Source organism: Lycium ferocissimum, chromosome 10 (genome assembly GCF_029784015.1).
Source record: "Lycium ferocissimum isolate CSIRO_LF1 chromosome 10, AGI_CSIRO_Lferr_CH_V1, whole genome shotgun sequence".
NCBI classification, from domain to species: Eukaryota; Viridiplantae; Streptophyta; class Magnoliopsida; order Solanales; family Solanaceae; genus Lycium; species Lycium ferocissimum.
In genome coordinates, this window is record NC_081351.1 from 41,947,399 (window position 1) to 41,968,806 (window position 21,408).

At 34.1% G+C, this 21,408-nt stretch overlaps 2 protein-coding genes and 1 pseudogene across 3 annotated transcripts in view; all 3 read left to right on the plus strand.

Annotated features, from left to right (window-relative positions):
• The window catches only part of LOC132033916 (actin-104-like), a 60,092-nt gene that overhangs the window by 13,939 nt on the left and 24,745 nt on the right, over nucleotides 1-21,408 (plus strand). The window lies entirely within an intron of this gene.
• On the plus strand, nucleotides 3,361-6,991 carry LOC132033914 (actin-66-like; annotated as a pseudogene).
• On the plus strand, nucleotides 13,738-18,115 carry LOC132033918 (actin-100-like). Of its 2 annotated transcripts, XM_059424083.1 has the most exons (6): nucleotides 13,759-13,873; nucleotides 14,035-14,100; nucleotides 15,347-15,459; nucleotides 15,567-15,960; nucleotides 16,048-16,667; nucleotides 16,745-18,115. In XM_059424083.1, the coding sequence occupies exons 3-6, from the start codon at nucleotides 15,400-15,402 to the stop codon at nucleotides 16,808-16,810; spliced, it is 1,140 nt and encodes a 379-aa protein (XP_059280066.1). In that variant the 5' UTR covers nucleotides 13,759-13,873; nucleotides 14,035-14,100; nucleotides 15,347-15,399; the 3' UTR covers nucleotides 16,811-18,115. The 2 variants fall into 2 exon arrangements, with proteins under 2 accessions (XP_059280067.1, XP_059280066.1); XM_059424084.1 differs by lacking the exon at nucleotides 14,035-14,100 and having other exon boundaries at nucleotides 13,738-13,873.

A 21,408-nucleotide genomic window follows, 5' to 3' on the forward strand; every position in this document is an offset into this window, starting at 1 on the left:
TCACAAATATTTTAGCAGCCAAAGTTTCTCTGAATTCCAAGCAAAGAAGCCTGAAATACGAAATAGAGTTGGGTCAGTGGCTATGTACGTTCCAGAGTCTGTTCCATAGGTCGTAACAGATTCTCTTTTGTGTCAACTCTAGTGAATGTAATAGGTTTGATTTGTAATCTGTTATCAACTTTCTTAGAAGCATTTGTTGAGGTTTAAACACTTTTTAAGTTTGTTGTTTTTGTTTTCAAGCTAAGGGTAGCTTGAAAGCGTAGCAACAGTTTAGGATTATTGTAAAGGGCTTAGGGATAGGTCCTTTGGATTACAGGGGTAATCCACTTTGGCTCGCAGGGGTAATCCACTTTGGCTCGGTGTTTTAGTGAAGTTAAGTTGAAATCCTACAGTGGTGTAGGTCGTGGTTTTTAATTCATTCGAGCCTAGATGGTTTTCCACGTATAAATCTCTTGCGCAATATTTCCTTTTTTTGCTGTTTAAGTCTGAATAACTAAGTAAGGAGCGCACTTAAGGGACTGTGTCTTTGTCTGTTCCTTAAAATCAGAAAATTCAGTAAAAGTTTTAAGTTGGGTGAAAATTGTCATAGACCCAATTCACCTCCTCTCTTGTGTCTATTTAGGAGTCAATTCTGTCAATTCGTATCAGAGTGGGTTGCTCGTGTTTAGGTTAACCCCTTCGAGAGATCCGTAAAATTGACACTCCTACTCGTATAAGTAGCATAACCAAATCATTTGGATTACAGATATTTATTGAGCAAATTAAAGAGGTACAATCTAAAAAATCCACTAAAATGTGAAGAAAACCAACAAACATATGTAAGTGCAAGTTGTATACAATGTTAGAGTCAAGTAGAAAGGCCCCAAGCAAGCTTCATATTTTAGTGGATTTTTTAGATTGTACCTCTTTAATGCATAAAAATCTGAACAGACTTGATTAGTTACATAAAGGTTAGGTTAATTTTCTACTTATTAAGCAAATAACACATGCCATACATGACCTAGTTTGGCACGCTCAGACATCGATCCATTTTTTCATTCATCAATAATGACATCTTCAAAGTAACTCATAAAAGTTTGAACAAATTTGATTAATCACGTAAATAAGGTTGAAATTGACACTCCTACTCGTATAAGTAGCATAACCAAATCATTTGGATTGCAGATATTTATTGAGCAAATTAAAGAGGTACAATCTAAAAAATCCACTAAAATATGAAGAAAACCAACACACATATGTAAGTGCAAGTTGTATACAATATTAGAGTCAAGTAGAAAGGCCCTAAGCAAGCTTCATAGTACGTTGCTACTATCTTGTTAGTGACGAATATATGGGTAATCCAATGTTTCTCAATTTCCTCTTTAAAACCTTGTGTCCAACTACTCATGCTTAAGGCTTCAAAAACTATTACAATTCACCTCCTTTCTTCAAGTAACTTGACAAAACATGTTGTATTTATTGGTAGGTTTATACCACCAAGGGTTTAGCAGGAGACTTGTAATCCTTTCATTCTAATCAGAGGTTTCTGGTTCGAACTTTGGAAATGAAAAAACCTCTTGGTAACGAGCACTTTACTTTTATGGGCAGTAATCGACGCAGATTTGGACCAGTCACTTCCATAGGTTCTGGCTACCAGATGATTATACAACAAAACAAATTGGTAAGATTATGATATATATCTCTGATTATGTAACTAACAGATTCTTTGATCATAAATTTTATTAAAATAATTAATAGTTTTGAAGAACATTGTGTTGGTGAATTGGTGAAACTAGTCATTATATTTTTGTTAATAACTAAACATTAATATGATTATTGGATTGATTTACTTCTAATTAAATTTACTAAATAATTCAAAGTTTCTAAAAATGTCTAAGACTAGGATATAATTTGTTTTCAAATATGTCTTATCACCTTTTCTCAATTTGACAGAATTCGACGTCATTTTTTGAAGCCTAGGGATGAGAGCGAATAGCATGTTTAAACTAGCAATGGAGCTATAGCAATAAAAAGCAATACTTATTTAAGACAAAACGTTGAGCATGGCATATTTTGTTTGGATTATCAAATACGTTTCTGTAAATAATGTATATTATTTGATTGATTTGAAGGAGCATCTAAGAAAAATAATTGTTTGGAAAAGAAAACCAATATTTGTATGATTATTGAATTGGTTTTTTATTTAATACTAGTAATTAGTTTGGCGCAATGAAAAACATTTGCTAGCACATCTGAATTATTACTTTTTCGCGAGTTTCGCATCCCAACTATGAGTTGTTTCCTACATGAACTATTACTATTTATGTGTTAAAACACACCTAGTTGAATAGTTTAGGTAGTACAGCTAATGATTGGCCTAATCAAGCTTCGAGGTGTGGTTTAAATTTTTAATAGTTGATAGTTCAGAAAAAGGAACAACTGATGGTTGGAGTGTGACATAGTTTTTCCAGACGCATAAACCCATGGTTATGGACCCGAATCCGTTAGTATGGAACATTTTCTTTTCCAAGTGAAATCCCCTAGTATATGAAAGAGTGAAAAAGTTCTTTCGTTGTTGTGGAATAAGAAGCCTTCATATCTTAATGCACGTATTTAATTTATTCGGAGCTATTAGAGCGGGATCCACTTTTTGGGGAATATGAGTCGAAGCAATAACAAGAATATTTCTCCCCAGGCATTAAATTTAACTTTTGTTGTTTTAAAAGTACTTTTTGCTATAGATTATGGTTTTTTTTATTGGTGTAATGATATTTGTATTTCATATTATCATGTTTTCATGTTGTAGTGATTTTTCCTAGAATATATAAATAAAAAGCAACTCCATAGAAAATAACACTGTCATAAATAGTTTTTTTAGATGATTATGTCTGAAATTGAAATGATAGAAATTTCATAGCACAATGTTCCTGAAACAACTTTATCTATTTTTTTTTTTTTTTTTTGTTATTGCTCTTACACTTTTTACCCTTTTTTCTTTGAAATGTATAACTAAAAATCAGTGTAAATATTAGTTGAAGGTGGGAAGGACTAACAGATGTGGAGATTGATGATAAAGTGAATCAAGAATTCATTTTAAAGATTATCTAAGCTATTATTTTTTTATATTGCCTTTCTCAAATAATAATTGTAATAAGAAAATTTATATTATTGGTGATTTATTTGTAAAATTTTGATGAAAACTTTACTTTTTTTTTTTTTTTAAGTAATAAAATTATAAAATTAAAAATAAGTGAGAAATATGTCCTGTAGATTCATGAGATTTATGCCCCGTGATTGTACTGCATAAAACACATCACCTCGCGCCCCCGCCTCTTTAAATAATAGTGTGACACTCGCCAAAAAAGCCTTTAGTTCAGTTGTTAACCGTTAACTCATTAAAAATATCACTTAATATGATTTTCACCACAAACCAAAACCAGGGAGCATTTTACAAAGATTTAATAGGGCATTTAAAAGGAAAAAAGGTGAAAAACGCACAAGCAAAAAAAAAAAGAAGAAGAATTAGTCCAAGAACATTAATGATTTCGATTTGATTCTTCAGCTTTATTTGCATATACAATTACACTCTCAATAGCATTGGATTTGTCTCGATAAAGGTAAGCTTCAATTCTGTTTGATGATATGGAATTTCATTTGTCTCTGTTTCACTTGTATTTATGTGTTATAAGTATTTGTTTATTGGTTACTCAAGTTTGTGGATGTAACAAAAAATTTGGGGTTCTAAGTCTTGATTATAGATTCAGGTTGACACTTGGTGTGATTATTCCATGTGGTTATGATCCAATTGTTGTTGAACATATGTTTTGATCATGAAAGTTGTTCAGAAAAAGAATGTCCCATTGATTGTCTGATGAGACCTTTCCAACTTAATAATTTGGTTTTGATTATACACATAAGCGTTTTCACTAAGTACGCGTCAAATTGTTATTAGGAAATTTGTGTACTCACTTGCGAGCAATGGGGGAGCTATGTACCGTGAAAGGAGTTCAATTGAATCCCCTCATCAGAAATTTGTAGTGCTGTATGTGACTTGTTGAATTCCCTCTATATAAAGAGCGGAAAAGGGCCAAAAATACCCCTAGCATATGGGAAATGGCTCATAAATATACCCCCAATCTATTTTTTTGGCTCAAGCATACCCCTCAAATTAACACCCTAAACTTGTTGTTTTTTTCAATTTAAAAAAGTCACATAGCTTATTACGGTTGGCTACATACATTATTATTTAGACCAATAGGTGGATGAAGGGTATTTATGAGCCATTTCTCATACGTTAAGGGTATTTTTGGCCTATAAAGAAAACTTTTAGTGTATCGTTTTTTGAGTCCCCATGTTAGGATTTCTGGCTCTGTCATTGCTACCAAGTGATTATAAAAGGGAACGTCAAAGACGGATGGGATTATTGATTGCTATAAAATCTATTCATTAAATTTTGGGTGCAAGTCACCAAGCTAAAAGAATTTACAGATAAAATTCTCTCTGATTCTATAAAGCCTGTTTCTTTTTGGTTTTTTAAGGTTAGTATATCACCTATGAATGATAACTGATCTCAAACTAATTATTTCGGACTCATTTCTTGAATGCTGTCTCCACATGTAGCACTTTTCACGTCTGCTGCTCCGTGGTCTTCATGCTTACTTAAGTTTAGTGATTCTTATGCTGGCATTCTATATGAATGTGAATTTCCGTTGGTTTTGGTGTATTTTTGCAGCTAACTTGTACCACAGATATATCTTGGTCTAGAGTGCGTTCATGTTATTTTGGAAATACTGCTAGCTAATTTTCAGCATTTTGCTCTTTCTTTTCATGTGCTATTAGCTGGTGACTTCTACTGGAAATATGAAAATGTATCTCACCTTGAGCTTGAAGATCTAAAAAGGAGAATCAGAAATTTCTCGCAGACTGAGCTGATCTTATGAACAAGTCCACTTTGACCCCGTAATTGTACCAGTGATATCTCACTAAACAATACTTGCAAAGTAAATGTTTTAAGTCCTTACAATATGGCTGATGATATGGATATGCAAACACTTGTTATTGACAACGGAAGTAGAATGAGCAAGGTTAGTTTGAAAAGAACAGGTCCCAATTTCATCTCCATGTGTGGTGTTAACTGTATTGCTCTGCGGGCAACCTAGTACTGAATGATAACTATCGTTGTTTGTCTGTCTAGGTTGGATTTGCTGGGGATGATTCTCCAAGGGGTGTTTTCAAAAGTGTAGTTGGTCGTCCACATAACACTGACTCCATGGTTGGAATGGGACCAAATGTGGACTTCGTTGGTGATGAAGCTCTGTCTAGAGGTGGTTTGACTCTAAAATATTCCATTGAACATGGTATAGTAAACAACTGGGATGATATGGAGAAACTCTGGCATCACATATTTTACAATGAATTTCTTGTTGCCCCCGAGGAGCATCTCATTCTTTTGATTGAGGCACCATTTAACCCCAAGGCAAGCCGAGAGAAAATGACTCAAATCATTTTTGAGGCATTCAATGTTCCAGCCATGTATGTTGCAAGCAAGGCCGTTCTTTCTGTTTTTGCCAATGGTTGTACAACTGCGAGAAGCAGATTGGGGTGCTGGTTCTCTACAGTTTTAGTCAGTCACACTAATTACGTTTGTTGTTCATCGACAAGGCGTTGTGCTTGATTCTGGTGATGATGTGACCCACACTGTCCCCATCTACGAGGGACATGTACTTCTCCATGCTATCTCACAGTTCTTGGTGGTTGTGATCTTACAAAGTATCTCAGAAAGCTTATCGGGGAGGGTCTTTATGAATTTAACTGGCGGGAAAGAGATATGTATCGTCATATGAAGGAGACAATTTCTTATGTTGCGCTCGATTTTGTACAGGAGATTGAGAAGGCAAAAAATAAATCATCAGTTGAGAAGGGCTTTGAGTTTCCTGATGGACAAGTCATTAATGTTGGTGCTGAGAGATTCCGTTGCCCTGAAGTGCTATTCCAGCCATCATTGGTTGGAATGGAAGTGACAGGAATTCATGAAAAAGCCTACAACTCAATCATGAGATGCGATGTTGATATTAGGAAAGATTTATTTGCAAACATTGCGCTTAGTGGTGGCTCAACCATGTTCCTGGCATAGCTGAACGTATGAGCAAGGAAATCACTACTCTTGTTCCAAGCAGCACAAAGATCAAGGTGATTGCACCTCTTGAGAGGAAGTACAACACCTGGATAGGAGGATCAATTCTAGCTTCCGTCAGTACTTTCCGAAAAGTTAGTTTCTTTTTGCTTTATTTTACCCATCGGTCATTCAATTAACTGCGTCTCATTCCCAAATAACTAAGTTGTTCTAATTGTGAATGTCTTCTTGATAACTTCTTTACGCTGAAGTGATCAACAAGAACTTCTACTTCGTTCGCAGATGTGGATAGCAAAGGCCGAGTATGATGACATAAATCCTCTCTTTTCAAATTCCATCCAATGAATACTACTTCAATCAGAGATTTGTAAGAATATCTCGAGAACTTTTAAGTAATTTGGCTAGAAAGCTATAAGGTATCTCTGCGCTATATTTGTTTTCACCGGCAGAGCTTTCTGAGTTATGTGGAGCTTGGCTTTATTTCAAAAAAAAAAAAAAGGAAATTACGAGAATTATATGTTTTAGGTTTTGGATTGGATCGTTTTAGCTTCGGAAATATTATAAAACGCCTATATTATCCAATTTGGAAGCTAGATTCTTTTTCATACCTTTTCAGTCGTGATTTTAACTGCAAACAAATTGTAATCGATATGGACGAAAAGATCTTTCTTTTGGTTCTATAGCCCAAATGAACTTTGTTTCGGTTATCCCCTTTTTCTTCAGAAAAAGAAGAAGACCACAATGGATTATGAACAGAAAGTTTACTGTACAGATGACTGGCGAGGCAGAATTCTTTTAATCTTTCATAGCGCCGCACAAGGGAGACATCTTTTTATTAAGCCAGAGCAGTGTACAGAATTATAAGCAGTAAAACTTGTCTAAACTTAACAAGAATCCCGGCCACACACTTTTCTATTTCTTCTTTACTTTGGCGCAAGGAAAATTTTGTTGGCGTTGCTCAAATGAAACATTTTAAAAGAAAAGTATCAGTTCAAATTATTGAAACCAAAAGGAAACTGGGGAGCATATATTACGAAGGGCAAATACTTATTCGTACAAAAAGTTTACACCAAATTGTATAAATTTATTATAATTACGTGTTTTAATGAGGTAAGAATACATGTTAGTTAACCATGATTAAATGTTAAAAATTTATATACAAAAACATATTAGTACCTAAGGCCCTACCCATTAAAATATTAAGTCCAATAGACAATTCTCTACTAAATCAAATATAATATAGGGTTTTCTTACTTCTCAAGTCTCAAAAGTCTCACGTTAGTGTCACCCACAGCAGAGTTCTTTGTTATTTTTCCAAATGACTACTTAGATATTTTTTTTTTTTTTTGGTTCATTTCCACTTTTCCAGAATGCTTTTATTTGGTATGAATTTACTATGTTGGACATGACTTGGATTTGTTAATCCTAATTTGAACTGGAAGGCTTTTTTTACTGAGCAACTAAGATTTAGATTTACCTTTGTGGAACTAACACATGAATTTTTTTTCTAATAAGTTTGCCTCAAGTCTCAAGAGTCAAATCCGAAATATCCAAACCGAATAATTTAAAACCGAACTTAAAATATCCAATCCAATCCGAACTTATTTGGATTGTAATTTCTTTAATCCGAAAATCGAATATCCAAACCGAAAACTTCATATCCAATCCGATGGCCCGAACGCCCACCCCTAAACATAAGTGCCCACATACCATCCTCACTGGGGAATCTCACTGACCGAGTTGATTTTATGAACAATTTTCACTTTTTCTCTGTGTTTGTACCAGTGATGTCTCACCTAAATTATACTTGCAAAATAAACATCTGAAGTCTTTACAAGATGGTTGGTGAGAAGGATATTCAAACACTTGTTATTGACAACGGAACTGGAGTTAGCAAGGTTAGCTAGAAAAAGCTGGTTGCAATTTCAGCTCCATGCATGGTTGATGTGCCGTGAATTATGGCACATCTAATGCTTTTTAACTCTAAATTTTACTTGTTTTCGAGCAAATTTGTGTTAGTTTGATGTCTTTTGTGTGTTGTGCAGGTATTTCGAAGTTAAAATGCTAGGAAAGCGAAAAAAACGAGGAAACTAAGCAATCTGTTCTGATAAGCATAAGGACGGACCGTCAACATGCTCGACGGTCCGTCGAGTTGCCTCATCGATAAGTTCCTGCAAAGTGACAAATCATCAGATCGTCGACATGATCGACGGTCCGTTGAAGTGCTTCGACGGTGGAGTTCCTGCAGAGTGAAAAAAGAGTATTCAGATCGCCGATATGGTCGTCAAACATGTCGACGACCGTCGAAGTGCAACAACGCCCGTCAAAGTGCAAGCCGAGCTGGAACAGGATTAGGATTGATTATTCCGAGTTTGACTTGTATAAATACCTGTTTAGGTTTTATTTTTCGGACATCTGCAGTTTTAGACTTGTAGTAATTACTTTTGAGTTGTTATTGCTTTTGAAGACTTTCCAGACAATTACATTCATTACTTTGAAGTTTTATTCGTAAGTTTAATACAAAATTTAATTATGCAATCTTCAATCTTTTATTGTTTTCTTGTTGCCATGAGTAGCTAAACACCTTTACTAAGGTTGTGAACCCAAGGATGGGTGTGTTGTGATTGGGGATCGTGAAAGATATACGCATAATAGATTGTTAGGGTTTATTTGTTCTTCGTATTCATCATATAGTTAGTGGTTGTAAACATTAGCTAACGCCATAAACTTTAGTTTATTTGGGAAAATAGTTAGAGTTAGGTAAGAACAAATAACAAGAACTCAGGGCTTTAAACCTTATTTAATAAATTCACTTAGGAATAAGAGGAATTTACTTAACATAATTAACCTTTCTTCTACTTTCTTATCTTTGGAAAAAGCATAGAACGAAATAATCTTTTCTTATTGGAAAATAGTTCAGATTCACGTAGAGGTTAAGTGCATCCATACAAACAGTCTATTAGAAGTATATCAAGATCGATACTCATGATCAAACACTTATCTAACGGGGACACAACTTTGATTCTTTTTACCCATATATTTACAACTTTAAATTTCCAGTCACTTTAAATTAGTCCACAAACCAAAACAACTATAAATCCCTTTTCTGGAATACACAAGGACCGCAAGATTAGTATAACACTTGTTTAGTAAACTTTTCACACCATATTCTCTGTGGGATTCGACCCCAACCTCGTTGGGTTACTATATTTGACATCGTCCGCTTTACGCTATTAAAAGTGTAAATTTTGAGCGTATCAATGGTGTTACCTGTACTGCTCCCTACATAAGCAACTGATGAATTTATAACTGTGTTACACTCTTTGTTTCCTTTGGCCGGTTTTCTCGGGGATTGAAGGAAATTTTTTTATTCATAAACTCAAAAAATCTTTGATTGCCCTCTACAATTTCCACCTCTCTACAGTTCTCCTCTACTTCTCTATTACTTCTTTTACTTCTCTTCTATATAAAAATAACTAGCAACACCCCTATTTATAATAGTACGAAACATACTTTGACTATAAACTGGAAAACCCATTCCTATGTAAATTTGAATATAATCCTATTTAGACATGAATTAAATAAATATCAAATTCTATACAAATACTGATGAAGCTATCAATCCTCAGGTTCAAAGTTCAAGGCCCCTCTGCCTGTTGTTGTACTATTCACAACAATGAATGTGTAAACCATCTATTTGGCAATAGCTATATAGCTATGCAAGTGTGGTTCTTTTTACTGTAATTCTTGTGGTATCAACCTCAGGAAGGGATATATTAGACAAATCTTGATGAGTTGGTGGCTATGAAAACCTAAGAATGAGGTTCATGGTTGCATAATGCAGTGCCTTCGATCAGTGATTTGTTGCAAAAACGAAGGCTAGACACACAGCAAGATATGAAGGAATTAAGATGAATAGCAGAATTAATTATCAGCAAATCTTTTGAATGGCATATGTGTTGGAATACAGGCATAAACAGCGGAAGCAAATAGCCAGGATTAAACTTGCATATAGACAACACATAATCAAGTTCTTAATCAAACATAAAATTGATACTTATCTCTTGAAGCGTGACCGCGATGGAAAATTGAACCTTCAAGCAGGAGCAAATATCCTCCGGTTCCACGGTCTTCTACTGTGTAACCCGAATAATACCAGAATCTGCGAAATCCGTGTGGGCGAATTTCAATGGAAAAAGTGTAGAAACTTGTAAAACTCTTTTCCTCCTTATGGAATAAGACCCCTATTTTATAACTACAGGTTTAGGGTTTTCACCCTTTTCCAAAACCTGTTGGGTCTTTATTTTCCACAAAGAAATAATATTCCATTTAATTCTTTATTATTCGGGCACAGCAGGGACCATAGAATTTAATTAACGAGGCTTCCTATTATGAAATTAATTCAAAAATTCTGAATTAATCCTACCATAATAAATTACGAATTATTCCACTAAAAAATCGTAACTACACTCCTCAGTTCAATTTCGAAATCATACATTAAAACTTATTTAACTCCTCATGTTAAGATTACAGATACCAATCAATATAATTAAATTACTGACAATTTAATTCATTGACTAATTGAATCCTTTATATTTCTGCTTAACTTACATCATGTGACTCGATATAAAATCCACCTCAGGTTTTCATAGACTTATAAGCATCCATAAAGAGGTATCATCAATCTCAAAGTTGAGACATGGATTCTATCAACTGATTATTATTTCACAAATGTAATTTGCCATTATCCAATTTACCAGGAATACATAAACCCGCAATTGAGTTGCACCTTTTAATAAATCAAATAATGAACAAATCACATTGATCATAATAATTATATCAAGATTAAGAGTATAAGTACATTTAATGAACTAGAGAGTTTGTTTTATATATTCAGTACACAAACACTTATATCTACTTGGTCCGTTCAATACGTACAAAATGTACTAGCACAAGAAGATGGGCTACCGTTCCCATAATGAAGATACATTATATTAATCTTGTGCTACAATCATACCGATGGCTTTGTCCAATTTTCATCTTAGATTGTGAACATAAATTTTATACTTATAAGAACCGACGATTTAATCATCCGTATATAAGCTAAACTCTATACACTAAATCATCTACTATATAAGTAAAGGACACACATACTAGTACATGATCTATGTAACTCTTTATTAAACAATGAATAAATAATTTTTTTATAATAAATACTAAATCCAAACACATGGTTAATAGTATATATCCCAACAATATGCAGATCTGCTGAGAAAATTCACGAGTTATATCCAGTCAAGCTGTTACATGGACGAGGCCAGATCAAACATGTCATTGAACAGATTTTGGAGCTGAAAGTGAGTTTGTATGTTCTCATACTTCCAGAGAAGGGAATAATTGCATCGCAGATAAAATAGCCAATCTTGGGGAAAGTTCTAAGGATATGTTTGTCTTCACTGAAGCTATTTCTTTGCCTAATCAAGTTAAGGCTACACTGAAACCAGAACAAATTGGATGGCTTAATTTCAGGTTCAAAAAGAAAGAGGGACTGTTTATAATTTACAATGGAGAGTCGATTTTTTAAGTGTATATATATAACTAATTAGGGATCCGTTTTTGATCATGAGTGTAACTGATGTAAAGGAGGAGTCCTATTTTCTATGATAACATACTTCACTGGCTAAATAATTGCTACAAAATTGAATTATATCAATTTCCATTTTGTAATTGAGGCAACGAGCTACTTCCTCATTCATATACTACTTTTTTGTGATGAAATGAATAGGTTAGGGTCCTAGCGTAACCCAGAATGGTGGACTTTTATTGGAAAAAAACATGATATGATTATTGAATTGATTCAAATTAAGGAAACATATTATTGAATTGATTTTCTTCTAATTTAATCAGTCAAAATAATTCAAAGTTATGTCTAAAGCATAGCATAGGAAAGTTATGTCTAAAGCATAGCATAGGAAAAAAAGGTGTTATAGCGGAGAAATTTGAATATTTCTTCTTTGTTTCGCTTCGAATAAGGATCGATTTAAGATATACACCCGGATAATGTAATATATTTTTGTATAATCAATATAATTTAACATGATATAACACTCTACTTATCCCATTTATTCTAGGTTATCAACAATGCAATTAAATAGAGTTCTTGTAATTATCTTTTTAGTGACTTGATTGTGTAAATATCTTTTGCATGGTTAGCACATAGAACTTAAACCCTTGCTATATGCAGTTACTTTTTAAACATCCTAATTTTATTATTTTTATATCATCATCAAAGGCATAGAACTTCTCAAACTCTATTTGTATTTACAGAATTAATTTCATGATTAGTCACTTAACTTTCACTTTATTGTGCTAAAATAACTAAAGTATTTGTTATAATAAAACAATCACTCAACTTTTGCCTAAGTTCCATGAAGATTGCTAGGAGGAAACAAATAGAATATTTTATTTGATATTTAGAGAAAGTTGGGGCTAAAATTTCACGAGTGATCATAATTCAATCAAAATTATTCTTACGATAACTGGAGCAAAGTAAAATTTACACGTCACAAAAGAAAGAATAGTGACTTTTAAGATGAGCACAAATGTGGATGACAGCCCATGAAACTTTTTTCGAAGTTGAGTGACTTCATCCAACTATCAAAAATAACCTATTCATGTCACTCTTTAATATTTAGGCTTAAAAATGTTATCACCGTGTGGCATTTGATTCATTCATGCCATTAATCATTAATGGAGCTCTAAAACTATCAAATTTTGCCAACTAACATTATCTAAATCTTTCACTACTTATCAGTCCCTACCCCTCTCACCCCTTTTTACGAGTGGCATATATAGGCTATTTTGTTAACTTCAATGACTTATTTAAGTCTTTTTCCAATCCCTTATGATACCCAATTTCACCATGAAAAGACATACATACTCTTAATTCACATACTTCCACACTCAGCTGCACCTCATTATTGTACTCTATTTTAAACCTGTCTCTTTTTTTCTTAAACAAATTTTAAGTGTTTTTTAAATCTTTTTAAGAGCCATAAAGTACGTAAAAATTGTTAATGATCTAGAATAAGATTAGATTCATAATCCAATTAAATAAAAGAGTACAGTTTTCTCATATGAAATGGTAATGTTATTAGTATGAGGGACAAGCTTTTCTTTATAATTTTGTTACATAAAATTAGAAAAGATGGAGGTTTCTATAGGAGTATGATTCTAAAAGGTTGAATATCATGCATCAATGATAAACAGAAAAATAACGTAAGTTAGCATTGCTACCCAAGAGAGCCATGTATTATAAGGGATTGTGAAATACTCAAATATGCCACTGAACTTAACGAAGTGACTCACATATGCAACTCGTAAAAAGGGGTGAGAGGTGTTTCGACAATGCCACACGGCAAAATCTGATTGTAGTAAGGCTCCGTTAGTGTTTAGTGACACGAATGAACTTAATGTATTGCCGCTGTGACATTTTATATGAGCAACTATTAACGAGTAGCATGAATATGTCATTTTTGATATTTCAATAGCATATTTGAGCTTTTCCCTTAAAAATATATTTTGCCACTTTATGTGCTCCTTAGCTAAAATTTGGTAACTTTTTATTACAAAAAATAATTTTGTGATTTTACAACAAACAACACATTCAGTGTAATTCACAAGTCCGGGTGTTGGGAGGGTACCTTACCCCTATCTTGGCATATAGAAAGGTTATTTCCTGTACACCCTCAATCGGCTAAAGTAAGTTCTTTTTGTGATTGTGATTTTAATAATATTAATAAAAAGAATAAAAGTTACTAGATGATTGTCCTGTGTTTACAATTTTACACGGTTCCATAGCATAGGATGTAGGAGTTTGGATCCTAACTTTTTTCACTCCTTTGTTATACCAAATCAAAAAGGCTCTCATCATTTGATTTTCCTTACACCTTCAATACTGAAGTAGCAATGAATTCGTTTTCGTGAAGGTACGCTTTAATTCTGTTTGATGATCGATTGAATTTGGTTTCAAAACAATTTGTTGGTTAACTGAATTTTTGGTTTTTGTGTCTTATTTTTATGTTCATTTTGACACTTGGGTATATAATATGATTTCATGTGGATGATATTCATAATGATTGATTCCAATAGAAACTGAAACAATATGATCAGTAAAGTTTTCTTATTCTTTTGAGGTTGTTGCTACAGAACCAACTAAAGAAAAGTATTATCAAATTGCTTGAGTGAACTCTTACTGCACCAATTGGCCTTTGTTACTCGTTCCCTTTGTGGGTTTTTGCATGTGACAAAAACTATGAGTCCACCAAACAGTATAGAGAACCAGGTTTTCTATTTGTTCCCTCAAGAAAAAAAGATAGAAAGTAAATGACACAAGATATTTATGTGGAAAACAAAACTCCTTGCTCAACGGATTAAAAATCACGACCTACTGGAGTAGGATTTCCAACTTCACTACACAGAACAACTTCTGATTACAACTCTTGCAACCTAGGAATTAAACCCTTAATCCCTCAACCCTTCCAATAACTCTATTGCAAGCCCTTTACAATAACTCTATTGCAAAGCTACAAAGCTTGACTAACTCTAGTCAAGAAAACAAAACATCAAAAATTCAGATCTGTCCTACAATGATACTTATTGAAAGTAGAGTAGGATTACAAGTAACTAATAAAATGACAAGAACTCAACAAACCTAAGGACTTAAGACATCTTCAGTAGTTGTCGGGATCTGGTCCTTGAGTTTGTGGCAGCCTTGTTCTTGAGAAGACTTTTAGAACAGTGGTGGCTAGCACTTGAGAAAATGTGTTTTTCAAATTTGCAAGTGTTACGCTAAACCTTGTAACATGTTGTATATATATTAGAGAGCATGTGAGAATCATGTGATAAGGGATAGGGACATTTCATCTTTTGGTTTGGCTTCTAGCAAGCACGCTGCAGCTGTGCTGCTGCACTGCTGCCAGTCGGTACAGTGCAGCAGCCTTTACAGCTGTAGAGTTGACTTGTACGATAACCAAGGGCACTGATCCTATCTGGTCCCTATCTCCAAGGGAACAGATCACATTTGTCAAATCATCAAAACTTAATGTAATCATAACTTATCAGCATGAATTCCCTACTTGTTTTCACAATGTGCTAGTAGCTGGTGACTTCTACTGGAAATATGAAAATCTATCTCTTATGAACAATTTTCACCTTTCTCTTTATTTGTAACAGTGGTGTCTCACCTTAGTTATACTTGCAAAATAAATATTTGAAGTCCTTACAACATGGCTGAGGGGAAGGATATTCAAACAATTGTTATTGACATCGGATCTCAAACGAGCAAGGTTAGTTTGAAAAGCTGCTTCCAGTTTCAGCTCCATGCTTGGTGTTAACTGTATTGCTCCCTAAGTGACCTACTAATGACCAATAACTGTCTCCTTTGTTTCTTTAGGCTGGATTTTCTGGGGATGATTCTCCAAGGGCTGTTTTCCAAAGTATAGTCGGTCGTCCTCGTCACACAGGGTGCATGGTTGGACCAGGACAAAAATATGCCTATGTTGGTTATGAAGCTCAGTCTAAAAGAGGTATTTTGACTCTGAGATATCCTGTTGAACAAGGCATAGTAAGCAACTGGGATGATGTCGAGCAAATATATCATCACGCATTTTATAATGAACTCCGTGTCGCTCCCGAGGAGCATCCCGTTCTTCTGACTGATGCACCATTTAACCCCAAGGCAAACCGAGAGAAAATGACTCAAATCATTTTTGAGACATTCAATGTTCCAGCAACATATGTTGCAATCCAGGCCGTTCTTTCTCTGTTTGCTAATGGTCGTACAACTGGTAAGAAGCAGAATGGAATACCAGCATAAGCTAGTTCTCTACTGTTTTAGTTAGTCACACTAATTTGGTTTGTTGTTTTTCAACTAGGTATTGTGCTTGATTCTGGTGATACTGTGAGCCGCACTGTCCCCATCTATGAGGGACATGCACTTCCCCATGCTATCTCACTGTTAAATCTTGCTGGTCATGATCTTACAAAGTATCTGATGAAGATTTTTTGCGAGAGTGGTTACAATTGTAACTTTGACCTAATTCGTACAGATACTGGTTATCATATGAAGGAAACACTTTCTTATATTGCACTGGATTTTGAACAGGAGATTGAGAAGGCAAAAAATTGCTCAAAATCAGTTGAGAAGTGCTATGAGCTTCCTGATGGACAAGTCATTAATATTGGTGCTGAGAGATTCCGTTGCCCTGAGGTGCTCTTCCAGCCATCATTGGCTGGAATGGATGTGAAAGGAATTCATGAAAACGCCTACAACACAATCATGAGATGCGATATTGATATTAGAAAAGATTTATTTGCAAACATTGTGCTAAGTGGTGGCTCAACAATGTTTCCTGGCATAGCAGAACGTATGAGGAAGGAAATCACTGCTCTTGCTCCAAGCCGCACGAAGATCAAGGTGATTGCCCCGCCTGAGAGGAAGTACAGCACCTGGATAGGAGGATCAGTTCTAGCCTCCCTCAGTACTTTCAGAAAAGTTAGTTTCTTTTTGCTTTATTTGACCGATCAGTAATTCAATTAACTACTCATTTCCAACTTCTACTTGGTCTGCAGATGTGGATAGTGAAGGCCGAGTATGATGAAATTGGTCCTTCAATTGTCCACAGGACGTGCTTCTAAGAGTGGTTTGATAACTTAAATCCTCTCCTTTCAAATTCCAGCAAATGAATGCTATTTCAGTCAGAGATATGTTTCGTTTTTTGATGTGATATCTAATTTTGTGAGCCATATGATATTTCAGTTTTTAGTTTCTCTGTATGAACATGCTGATTTAACTTCACTCGCGTTTAATCCTTTATTTCAAGTATTTTGGCTAGTAAGCCATGAAAATGGTAGATACAGACTAATGTCTGTTCTGTTTCATACCGGGCTTGCCTTATTTTTTCAATTTGCAAGAGTAGATTCTTGTTGTACCTTTCTATTGCTAAATTTAACCACAAAACCATGGTAGGTGATATGAATGAATGAACCGTCTTTTCCCTAAAAGTCGTGTCCAATCACTTCGCTAAATGCTAGACGAACTGCTACATTTCCCCTCCTTTATTTGACTAATAATCCGTCAAATTGCCAAATTACACAATTATTGTTTCGTAAACAATGCATCCTCTAAAATTAAATGCATAAGTGAATATATTGAAGTGTGTGATCATCTCATAAGAAATTTATGATTTTTTTTTTTCGGTAATGAGAGGCGAAGAGACTCGAGAACCCAGTGGTTGTTCTTCTCTGGTCTTCTGCTTTTACGCATCATCTCCGTTCTTTGAAGTTATAATCTCAACTTTCCGCTTTCCACCGTTTGCTCTCGGTTTCTTCGGCTTCTTCACTAGGAGTACTCTGACTTCTCTGTCTCGCCGTGGCTTTGTCTTCATATGTTTCGTTGCATCTGAGATGATCTTCTTCTTCTTCTTGATTTCAACTTTATCCCCTGATTTTCTTTTTATGTTTCGTTGTTTTATCCTGTGTTGTATGTCCCTTTTCTGTATTTGCTTGGGGTTTTGTATTTAAAGTTTTCTTAACTTCAAAGTTCATAAAAATATTATCGTAGTCTTGAATTTTGTCTTTAATTTGGTCTACTGTGTTGTTGATAATTTTAGTTTGCAGCTTTCTCTAATGTCTCCTCATGCCTGTACTCTGCATAAAACTGCTTCATCATACGTAGATGGACATCTTTCTTGGTGTTTGGTTATAATAAGTATATTTTTCTAAATCTTGGAATTTATTGATTGGCTTTGGCTTTTGATGGATCTCTTCCCTTGATTTCACGCATCAGGAATATCAATTACAAGCCTTTTAGTTTCTCCATTGCATACCATACGTATCAGGTAACTATCATAAACAGCTTGTTACTGAAGGATTCTTCTAAATAGAATGATGGTTTACCATTTCTAGCTTAGGCTGCAGATCCAGTCCTTGGGTGGTTTTCGAGCAACAACACTGATTGTGAAAGGAAGTTACTAAGACTACTGGTCTGAACTCTAGAGGCCGTTTGGCGTAGTTGATTGGAAGCATCGAATGTTAAAGTTGACTTTGAATAGAAATGTATAAAACTAATAATAAGCTGAGCCTTGGCATTCAATATATTCATTCCATTCGTCACTTCTGCTGCAGTTTTTACTATACACATTTAGGAGATGAGAAATTAGAAATACCACTAAAAGTGATCAAGCATATGCTGCTCATATCTTACTGCTCTGCTGAAATAGTATTCTTAGAAAGAGAATAAGGCAAAGCAGATGGAGCACCTGCAAGAGGAAAGGAAGGGCCAAACTTTTATATAGGGTGTTCTGTTTATGAATTGTTCTTAGTGATGCTCGAATAACTGGTTGATCAATCTTCATGATGTGAAATTCTTTGCTTCCTTAGTTACCTCTCAAATTTCTCTCGGCATATTTTATGCCATTTGAATTTGAGCATCAACGGGTTGGTAATTAAAAAAAAAAAAAATAACATCGGTACGGAACTTGTTAAAGTCTCCCATTCGCTTCTTTTCAAAGGAAGATGAAGATTAGAAATGAGAACATTGTAACTATAATTCATTTTGCTGGAATGAATACTTTGATTCATTTGTCAAGTTAACATGAATATTCTTTAGGAGTTGTTCAAAGTTAATTAGCATTCGCTTCTTGAATGTGGATGTTGACTTTAACATAAACAAGTTTCATAGCTTAGTTAACAACTTCCTCTCCTGGAATTTGTCTAAATGCCTTGTTTGGTTCATTAGTCTGAAATGTCTTGATGAGATAGCCGAATTGTAAATGGCCTGATGGGTATTTACTCATTTATTGCATTTTATGCAGTAGATACCTGAACTTTGCTGTTTAAAACCTGCTGTTCCAATTGCACTTGCTGGAACAAAGGTAGGTAAGCATCAAACGGATATAAACTCGGTCTATATATAGATATCTTCTCGAGCCTTTAAGATCGAAACTTGAATTTGTCCCTTTTTTCTTATAGATACAGATCTTCGAGATGACGACTATCTAGCTGATCATACGGGCTCATATACCATTACGCCGCCCAAGTGTGTGTAGCTATATCATTATGAGTTTCACAATTTTTGGTGATATGGATGGCACATCACTATTACTCAATTAGCTTAAGTAAAAGAACTTCCTTCCACTGCAAATCACAACATAGAAGATACTGGATAGCTCTATCCAAAAATGAAGCTTGTCGAACTCAAAGTAAATACACAAGCGATTGAAATACGGGTCCAACGAGTAAAAGCATAGAGTGAAAGTTCATTTGTGATATCAAGAAGCCTACAACTAGCATCAAGAAGTGTATCTGCATATGAGCTTCTGTTACATTATATTTGATGTATAAATTACTATGATCAGGTTAAAGAGTTAGAATTCTTCACACTATGTTGGTTCTCTATCTTCAAGTTATTCAATATATAATGCCTCCTTTCTTTCCAATATTGGAGGCATTGTAGGTAGGAGTGGGCGCAAATTGCAATAGTAAACATAGTTGTTGAAACAAAATCTCTTCAACTACCTCTACTGCTCAAGATATCTATGCCATGCCAGAGTACAAAGATTTGTGCCTTCCAGCTTATTGTCCTCAAGACTTGAACGAAGACTAAAAAGTGCGTCAGGACCAAAAATTGATCAACTGTATATTAAAATTAGACTAACAAGTCATTGGGCCCGTGCTACATCCCACTATTCAGTAGTACATACATAAATATAAGCAGCAGTAAATTGTCAGACAAGAGGAGAAATTTAGTACAGAAATGCTAGACAATACTTTCCAAAGTTTTGATAGAATATATCATTGGTTCAATTCAATTTATCATAAAACTAGGAGTTGATCGAGTTATTAATTCAAACTAATGTATGTACATGTAACTTATCTTATTGGGAGAAATGAATTTTTGGTCCTTTACAATCTTTTTATTTTATTTTATAACCTTTTTACAAGAGATCTTCATTTTTTACGCATAAGAGATCTAATTTTCTTTTACTCAAATTGTAAGAGGCCAAGAAACCTTATTTCCTCTTACTTTTAAATTATATGAATTGAATTTAGAAAAAGTATTTAATAGATTCAACATTACCACTTCATTCATTATAATAGTTATTCTTTTTCTGTCTTTCTTATATAACTATTTGATTATATTACATCCGTACTCTCTTATATGCCACAACTTAATAACCGAAAATCCAAACTGAAAAAGCCGAACTGAGAAAAGAAAAATCAAACCAAACCACATTTATTTTGGTTTGGATTGAAAGATATTTTTTCAAAACCGAAAATTGAAATCGATTAATGCAAAATCAAACCGAAAAATTAAATGCACACTCCTAGGTAATTAAACTGCATGCACACTCCTAGGTAATTAAACTGAATACGTAAGCTAGTCTATTATAAGAGGTTACTCCTCTGGATAAAAAAGAATGTCCACTTAGTCATTTGCACACCCGTTAAGAAAATTCTAACTCCTAGAAGAAAAAAATAGGCAATTTGATTAAACTGCCCTAATTAAATACGTATTAGGATTTAATCACATAGCACTTAATAGGAAAAAATTTGAAAAAACAAGGTTAGTTTTTTCCTGATTTGATAAGTGGACACTTTTTTTATCCAAGAAAAAAAAGGCTAAGTGGACATTTTTTTTTATTCGGAGGGAGTAATTATCATTCATACTAGGAATGCTTATTAAATAACAAAATTATATACTCCCTCTGTTTCAATTTGTCTGAATATATTACTATTTTGGAAGTATACGAGGTGCTTCTTTGACCACTTTTTCCTTACATTTTTTCTAAGTTATTTGAATTATGAATTATCATGACTTATAATACTTTTTATGTAATTTCTAAATATATAAATTTGAAAAATTCGTGTCAAAATTTTTGGTCAAAGTTATAAAGTTTGACCCTTATGCTCCGAAAAGGTTCACATAAATTGTAACGGAGGGAGTAGTTATCTTTTTAAATTATCTAATTATATAAATACTTCTTATACTGAGAATTCACACAGTTCCAAAACTTTTCTCTGTCCTTGATTAGACCAAATAAAAAATTGTATGCAAGACGGAAAACATAGGATGATAATTCTTTTTCCTGTTTTCTAATTCTTTTTGTTTATTTACTAGAAGTTTTTCTCACGCTCTCAATACTGTAAAGGGCAATAGGTAAGAGTTTCAATTCTCTTTGATGATCAATCCCAATTCCCATTCAGTGTTTAACTCCCTAATTTGGTTTTGTCTT

Coding starts and splice junctions, on each gene's coding strand:
- LOC132033918 (XM_059424084.1), top strand. CDS start 15,400: ATGGCTGAGGGGAAGGATATTCAAACAATTGTTATTGACATCGGATCT. Junction 15,961..16,047: donor TGCTAATGGTCGTACAACTG/GTAAGAAGCAGA, acceptor TTTTTCAACTAG/GTATTGTGCTTGATTCTGGT. Junction 16,668..16,744: donor CCCTCAGTACTTTCAGAAAA/GTTAGTTTCTTT, acceptor CTTGGTCTGCAG/ATGTGGATAGTGAAGGCCGA.